The 8618-nt window shown below is 55.0% G+C and overlaps 1 protein-coding gene across 1 annotated transcript in view; it reads left to right on the top strand.

The window, feature by feature from the left end:
• The window catches only part of SLC6A3 (solute carrier family 6 member 3), a 50009-nt gene that overhangs the window by 28136 nt on the left and 13255 nt on the right, over positions 1 to 8618 (top strand). Inside the window, 4 exon segments of the mRNA XM_045285284.1 lie at positions 1209 to 1333; positions 5517 to 5629; positions 6752 to 6880; positions 7432 to 7535. Of these exon segments, the coding sequence (XP_045141219.1) occupies positions 1209 to 1333; positions 5517 to 5629; positions 6752 to 6880; positions 7432 to 7535 (471 nt within the window).

Genomic DNA, 8618 nt, shown 5'->3' with positions numbered 1-8618 from the left:
TCCTGACCCTGGAGGCTCTGACCTCTAGTCTTCCTGAACCTGGGGGCTCTGACCTCTAGTCTTCCTGAACCTGGGGGCTCTGACCTCTAGTCTTTCTGACCCTGGAGGCTCTGACCTCTAGTCTTCCTGACCCTGGAGGCTCTGACCTCTAGTCTTCCTGACCCTGGAGGCTCTGACCTCTAGTCTTCCTGACCCTGGGGCTCTGACCTCTAGTCTTCCTGAACCTGGGGGCTCTGACCTCTAGTCTTCCTGGACCTGGGGGCTCTGACCTCTAGTCTTCCTGACCCTGGAGGCTCTGACCTCTAGTCTTCCTGAACCTGGGGCTCTGACCTCTAGTCTGCCTGACCCTGGGACTCTGAACCCTGTGAGCTGTATCTGCTTCCTTTCGCAGCAGTGAGTAAGCACATAGGGGCACAAACTGTTCACGGAGAAATGGAATGAAAGGAGAACAGCATTTTCCCTTCTGAAACTCCCTTGCAACTCCCTTGCCCCCATCTGGAGGTCGTTTGTTGCGGTGGCTGGCCATGCTGGGCCTGGGCCTCCAGATCCCTGTGGCCAACACGCCCGGAGACCCCTAGTCCTGCTTGTGCCCACCTGGGCAGGACAAGACCCCAGCAGCCAAGGGGTGCTCCAGGAGGATGCCTAGCCCTCCCTGCCCTGTTTTCACATTCCTTCCTCCCCCAGATTTCTCACCACTTAGAGTGGGTCCTCCCACCTCTTCCTCCCCAGCTCATGGGATATGTAGAGCCCACCTAGTAGGAAGCTGTGTTTCCTCTCAACTTCCCATGACCCTGCCTGCAGCCCCGCTCCACCATGAAGGGTAGGGGACCCTGGATCAAGGAGGAGGCCACGGATCTTAGGGGACCTGGGGCAGGGCTGTCAGAGAAGCCCCGTGGTCTTCTCCTCTGCCCACTCTGGACCTCAGTGGGGCTCATGAGGGCTGTCCCAGCTTCAGCACTGGAAGCCATGCCTGGGAGTCTCCTGACATAGGCAGACTGGGACAGCTGGCCACCCCTGGCTGCCCAGCACCAAGGCTGCACTGTCCAGCTCCTGCTGGACATCAGTGACTGGGGGCCCAGGTGGGAGGGGCCCTGTGGCTGTGAGGACAGAAGGGAGCTGGAGACGCAGCCCCCTCCCCAGCCCTGCCAGCCTGCCCCCGGAAAATCATGCCCAGCTCCGTGCCCAGGACGACTTTTCTCATTTTTCAGAGATGCCATCATTACCACCTCCGTCAACTCCCTGACCAGCTTCTTCTCTGGCTTCGTCATCTTCTCCTTCCTGGGCTACATGGCACAGAAGCACAGCGTGCCCATCGGGGATGTGGCCAAGGATGGTGAGTGCCCCTCTACGCCCCACCCTACACAGCCAAGTGGCTTCCCTCAGAGACAAAGGAGCAAGCGCCAGTCCAGGTGCCTGCGAGTCAGCCACAATCCCCGAGTCACTACAAGCCAGGTGTGCCAGCACAGAGCTGGCCCTTCCTTGAGGGGCTTCAAGGGGACGTCTTCCCTAAGATGATCTCCAGGCCCTTCTTCTGAGGCTCCTCTCGGTGGACTTGAACTCCCAACGTTTCAGGGAACAGCCGAACTCATCAACCATTTGCGCTACCCAGAGACTACATATGGAGTTAACCAAGACCCCAACCAAACTCATCAAGTCAATTCTGACTCATAGCGACCCTATAAGACAGGGTAGAACTGCACCTGTGGGGTTCCAAGACGGTAAATTTTGATTGGTGCAGAAAGACTCATCTTTCTCCTGGGGGATGGCTGGTGGTCCCAAACTACCGACCTTGTGTTAACATACCAAGACATAACCATTATGCTACCAAAGTTCCTTAGCCGGAGACTACAAAAGGAGTTAATTAGTGCTTCTGAGACATAGTAAGGAGCCCTGACTGTCACAGTTCAAACCCACCAGCCGCTCCACAGGTAAAAGATGAGGCTGTCTGCTCCTTTAACGATATACAGTCTCCGAAATCCTCTGTGGGGTCACACTATGAGTCGGAATGGACTCTGTGGCAGTGGGTTTGGGTTAGGGTGTAAAACAGCAGGGGCACAGAGTTTAGGCATCAGGCTGCTTAATCAAGAGGCTTCAGGTTCACGTGCACACAGAGATGCACAGGAAAGGAGGACTGGCATTCGACTTCCCAAAAGCAGGTCCTGAAGCACAGTCTGCCTGACACACGGGGTCGCTGTAAGTCCCAATCAACTTATTGGCAATGTATTACTTTTTAAATAAGATATAGTTCCTTGAATTAATGCTTGTATAGCCAGCACCTGTGTGAGGTGCAGCAACTGAGCTTGTGACTGAGTAGGACAGGTACCAGGAGGAGGCACAGGTAGGAGACACCAGCTCTGGGCAGGAGCAAGCCAGAGTCCCATGAGCCCCTGCAGGGAGCTGGCTGTGGAGGGATTCAGGTGGTTGTCCCCCTCCTGGGCATTTAGGGGCCCTGCTGGTATACTGGTTACTCTCTGGGCTACTCACTACAGAGTTAGCAGTTCCAAACCACCAGCAGCTCCGTGGGCGAAAGATGAGGCTTTCTACTCCCATAAAGTTACAGTCTAGGAAACCCACAGCAGTGGGTCTACTCGTGGGCAGTGAGTTTGTTTTGAGTTTTAGGTTGGTTCTAAAAGGGGCCCTGGTGACATAGTAGGTTGTGCATTGGGCTGGGAACTGCTAGCTCAGCGGTTTGAATCCATCAGCTGTGCCCTGGGAGAAAGATGAGACTTTCTAGGTCCCTAAAACGTGACTGCTTCCGAAGCCCACAGGGACAGTTCTATCCCATCCTCCAGAGCCACTGAGAGGCAGAACGGACAAGAAGGCAGGACATCTGGATTGAGTTTTCTTGGTTGGTTCTAGCACTTTGAATCAGGCATGTGAGGATGGCACCGGACCAGGCTGTCCCAGGGTCACTGCGGGTCCAAGCCAACTCCATGGCACTTAACCACGACCATGACAGCACTTTGAGTGGGGAGGAGATCACGACGCAGCCAGTCTTGAGTTGGGGCTGCCCTGAGCTCCAGTTTCTGGGCAGCTACGGTACTCCTCACTTGCCTTCTAGATTGTTCTGAGGGTGAGCGGATGACGCAGAGACCAGAGACTGCCCCAGTCCAGGGGTCTGCTTTCCATCGGATGTGGGAGGGTCCGCTTCCTCTATACTTGGTTTTGCTGGGTGAGGACGAGCCACTGTTCTCTCAAGCCCAGCAGAGCTGGAGTGGGGCAGGCACACTGCCTGTCCTCTCCGGGCAGGGCGGGGGGGATCTCTGTCCATGTGGATCCTGCTGGGGGACGCGGGCGTGGGGCGCATGAGCACACAGCTGGGGCTCCGGCTTCCTTGTGCACTTGGATCTTAGAGGAACCCTGGGAGAGGAGACTTCACCAGTGGGAGTCAGAGCTGGGGGCTTGGGAACTTGCAGGGGGAAAGCAGAGGGCCGGGTGAAGTCCAGGTGTGTGTGTTTTTCTGAGTCTGTATTCTCTCCCCTCGGGAAAAATCCAATAAAGGCAGGAGAGGGGCATAAATGCAAATAGATAGCAGCCAGCAGTGAAATTTACCCACTGCTGCGTTCATGCATTTTCGCCCTTCTTTCTGCCCTTTATTATGATAACGAGTCAGCTTGCAAAACGCCCAGGTAGGCCCCCACAGTAAAGCTTACTGTCTTCTATGCATTTTTGTGATGATCCAAGTAAATGTCATTTATAACTCCAATTCTCGAGGAAATGGGGGTGGGGCTGGTGGTGTTAACAGTATGGAAATGAATGGCTAAGAGATGGACACAGCATTCAGCCAAGCTAAGGACTACTTTGGACAGCCAGCCAGGAGAGACCAGTGCCTGAAGAAGGACGTCACACGTAGCAAAGTAGAGGGGCAGCCTAAAGAGAAATCCCCTCGATGCCATGGACGGACGCAGTGGCTGCAGCCACGGCGCCAGACCTCAGCACGATTGTGAGGACGGCGCAGGACCGGGCAGTGTGTGTAGGGTGGCTGTGAGTCAGAACCAACTTGCTAGCGCCCAGCAGCAGCAATGAAGAAGACCTTCCCGTGCCCTTGGCTCCTGGCTTTGAGACTGGAGAGCTCCTCAGAGGGACCTGCCCACCCGTGTGGCAAACTGGGTCCTTTCAACTGTTGCCCTCTGCTGTGTGGCTGGTAAACATTAGATGCTCCCCAGTCTGCTCCCCATGCCGGGTGACCCCATGCATCAGGAAATGCATGGCATTCAGCCACTAACTTTTTGGTCAGTGTTTGAACACTTCCCTGTTGCCCATCTAAACCCAAACCAAACTCACTGCCATCCAGTCAATTCTGACTCTTAGCACCCCCAAAGACAGGGTCAAACTGCCTCTCTGAGTTTCCCAGACTTCACCTCTTTACGGGAGTAGAAAGCCTTGTCTTAGTCCCAGAGAGTGACTGGTGTTTTCAAACTGCTGACCTTCTGGTTGGCAGCCCAGTGCGTAACCACAATGCAACCAGGACTCCCTGTTACCTGCTATAGTGCCTCTGTATTCATGGTGTGTGGTTTTTAAAGATTAACAGAGTAATTTGTTGACACAAAAAAATAATTATACTATTTCTCTGCAGAATGCAAAATGAAGGCCACTAAATTGTGTGTATGGGTATGCATGTGTTTATATGTGTGTATGTTTGTGGGGGTGCGTGCATTTGTGGGTATGGATATATGCATGTGTATATGTGTAGGGATATATGCATGTGTTTATGTGAGTATATGTGTATGTACGTGTAGCTATGTGTGTTTATATGCATGTGTGTGTCTGTGTATGTGAGGGTCTATGTGTGTGCATAGTTATGTCTGTGTGTATGTATATTTGTGTATATGTGTGTTTATTCAGTGTGTGATTATATGCACATGTGTGTTTGTGTGTACATGTGTGTGCTCTCATGTGTATAAATGTGTATGTATTTGTATGTGTATATAAATGTGTATGTGAGTGTTTATGTGTATAGGTATGTGTGTTTATTGTGTATACATATGCACATGTTGTGTGTGTGTGTTCACTGGGTGTATGTGTATATGTGTATCTATTTGTGTGTATGTGTTTATTGTATGTATGTAGCTATGTGTGGTGTGTATCCATGTGTGTAATTATTAGGGTATGTATGCGCATGTTTACTGTGTGCATGTGGATCTGTGTTGTGTGTACGTGTGTTTGTTGCGTGTATATGCATGTGCTGTGTGTATTCATGAGGATGAAGGTGCAGAGGGGCCCCGGGAGCCCCTCCTCAGCTCTGGTTCCCACTTCCTCCCCTGGATCTGGGCTCCCGTTGCCCAACATGGACATGTGTGATTGGGGGCCAAGGCCGCAGGGCTGGTGGTGACTGATGTGTTTCTGGTCACTGTTTTCTAGAGTCTGGGGCCGAGTCATTGCGGGGGCAGCTGTCAGGGAGCAAAGGAGAGCCTGGGCCAGTCTCAGGGCAGGTATTGGGCTGGGCGACTGCCAGACTCCTGGGATGGGCCGGCGGGGAAGGACCAGCTGGGACAGCGATGGCCTTGTGGTTCCAGGGCCTGGGCTGATCTTCATCATCTACCCCGAAGCCATCGCGACGCTGCCCCTGTCCTCAGCCTGGGCCGTGGTCTTCTTCATCATGCTGCTCACGCTGGGCATCGACAGCGCTGTGAGTCCTGGCAGCCGGCTGCCTCCCCTCGGGCGCCACGCCTTGTATCCCAGAGCCCCTGGGGGGCTGGAGTCCCCTTTGTGGAGCCTGGGTGGCTGAGTACAACTGGCCCTCCCATCTTCGCCCTCTGAGGCATCAGTCTCCCTACTCTGAGCACCCTGGACTCTGGACATGCAGGGACCCTCAGGCTGCGCTGGAATAGCAGGGGGGTGGGAACGTAGAGCCCCTGAGCTTCCACCTGAGGAATAAGCATGTCCTGTGGCCAGGGCTGCAGCAGGGCCCCTCAGCTGAGCCTGACCACCTGGCTTTGTATGCATCTGGTTTCCCCAAAGTCTAGAGGCAGCAGGCAGGTGCTCACCCGGCCCTGGGCCTGCAGGGGTGTCCAGGACCTGACAGCTGGGACCATGGGGTTGCACTTGGATGCCTGGGCTTCCATGGTGTTTGCTGACTCTGAGAGGCTCCAGACTCACATTCCCAGGGGACACAGCCTCCATCATAGATGGGCCTTTTCCATGAGCTTCCCCTCCCTATGAGTGAGGGGAGCCCCATCCCATGGATGAAGGACTGCCCCTGGGTTTGCCAAGACATCTTCTGGTGGCGTCCTGGCTAACTGCCCTCTGCGTTTAGCTCCCAATTACTGTCCAGCTAGGTCCTGACCCACTGGGTGGCCCACGGCCTCTGGGATCCCTGGGCTTCTGGTGGGATGAACATGCCCCCTGGAACAGGTAGACATTGTAGAACATGGGGACACTGGTCCCACAGCTCCTGGGACGATGCTCTGTCGTGGCCTTTGTGAGCCATTGAAGTTTGCTGGTGAGAACAGAGCTGCCAGCCAGGCTAGATTCGCCCTAGGAAGCCAAAGGGAAGCCTTGTGCGGCACCAACCGTGGCTTAGAACCCCTGGCCTCACCAAACCCTGCTGGGCTGCCCATCCGCCGTGGCCACGGAGCGGATGGCCTCCGGCCTCTGCGTTTTTGCAGTTAGCTCTCTGTGGCAGTTCAAACCTCCGAGGACAATGCAGCTCTTGCGCATGCCCCCCGTGGAGGGTGCCTCCCCTGGGCCTCTGGCCGGGGCACCTGGGTGACCCAGGCGTGGGCCTTCTCTGTGCCGTGGGCGGCTCCAGATGGGCGGGATGGAGTCCGTCATCACCGGCCTCATCGACGAGTTCCAGCTGCTGCACCGGCACCGGGAGCGCTTCACTCTCTTCATCGTCCTGGCCACCTTCCTCCTCTCCCTCTTCTGCGTCACCAACGTAAGTACAGTCACCACCGTCTGGAGGCGGGTGACAGGGCTCAGTGCAAAGAACGGCTGTCAGACAACATGGCCGTCTTTGGGGCCTGGTGCTGGGGAGACGGGAGGGTGCTGTCAGTCAAACCAAATCATTCTAACCCAGCTGCTCTTCTGAAAGCCTCTGGACTGTTGGGGTGGGGGTGGGGGGGTGCGGGTCCCCAGCACGCATTCCTACAGCACCTGGTCAGCTCTTTGGGTGGTGCCCTGACTGGAGCCTCCTTGCTGCCGGCTCTGTGGGACTGAGGGGCATCCCTCGGGATCCTCAGGGGCTGGGGGTGGGGTGGGGTCCTCTCCTCTCCTGGAGGAACCACTGCCGAGTGTGGCATTGGGTGGCTTCTGGGCGGCAGGGGGAGGGAGTGGAGAGGTGGTGTCCGTTTTGTGCAGTGCGCTGCATGAGAGTTGGGTGTTAGTGATGTGCCAGACTTGGACAGACACCATCCGGAAGGACAGACACCGTGGGGCAGGGACCCTGCCGTGTGGCCCCGAGCTCAAGAGACATGCTCTCACTCCCAGGGTGGCATCTACGTCTTCACACTGTTAGACCACTTTGCAGCCGGCACGTCCATCCTCTTTGGGGTGCTCATTGAAGCCATCGGGGTGGCCTGGTTCTACGGTAAGTCAGAGCCTGGGGTCCTGGTGCTGGGACTCTTCCCTGGGGTAGGGGAGCGGGGGGAGCTGGCATTCTGCCCTGTCTGTCGCCAGCTGAGCTGGCTTCCCTGTCTCTCATCCCCACGCTGCCTTCTTACCAGCAAAGCTGCTCTGCAGACAAAGGTGTCTCAGAAAGCCTGCTTCAGCACACAGAGAAGGGAGGGTCCCCTGGATCGATAGTTCGCCTGGATGGCAGCCCAGCGGTCCACACCGTGGCCAGAGCTGCTTAGTGTGGCTTACTTTCTCAGGTGATGTCACTCACTGGCATTGAGTCTGTTCTGACTCAGTAACCTTATAGGACAAAGTAGGAGTGTACCTGTATATTTTCAAAACTGTAAATCTAGAAAGCCTCATCTTTCTCCCCAGGAGTGGCAAGTGGTCTTGAACGGCTGGCTTTGTGGTTAGCAGCCCAGCGTGTAACCCACTAAGCCACCCTCCTAGTTAGTAAGAAAGTATGTTAAGTCGGGACGTTGGGATCCTTAGACCTGAGGGTCGTGGTAGAGAGGTGTCTTACCCTCCTACTCACAGACCACCAGCGGGAGGCCTGGAAGAGCAGGGGGCTCCTATTTAACCTTTTCTGTGAATTGGGTGAAGGTTTACAGAGCAGGTCAGTTTCCACTCAACAGTCCCCACACATGGTGTTTACCCTCTGCTCCTGCCTTGGTCCTCAGCCCACTTCCTCCCAGATTCCTGTCTCTGTGCCTCCTTCCCTCACCCTTCTGAATGATTGTCTCTAGGTAAAACAGTCAAACACCAAACCTTGGTCCTTGGCCCTTTGTCCATTCATTGCTATTCTGGGCCGTGCAGACCTCACCAGGGTTAGGGTTACTTTATTGTCTATTGTTACTGTTACATGTCTATTGTTTGACTTAAAATTGATCTGTGGGGTGTGAGTGTGTGTGTGTGTGTTCAGTTCCAGGCCTGAAGGGCAACTCACAGCCATAGTCTAGTCTTGAGGGTCCCACCAATCTCTAGATGACTCGCCATCCTTACCCTTTTCTGATTTGGGAATCTAGCTCCACAGTTTCCTCCCACTCTATCCTAGGCCTTCT

Source organism: Echinops telfairi, unplaced genomic scaffold, assembly GCF_000313985.2.
Source record: "Echinops telfairi isolate 266 unplaced genomic scaffold, ASM31398v2 ScPeMD7_7469;HRSCAF=8507_1, whole genome shotgun sequence".
In the NCBI taxonomy this organism is placed as follows: Eukaryota; Metazoa; Chordata; class Mammalia; order Afrosoricida; family Tenrecidae; genus Echinops; species Echinops telfairi.
The sequence above is the reverse complement of the archived record's forward strand: the minus strand, read 5'-3'. Positions and strand labels throughout refer to the sequence as shown.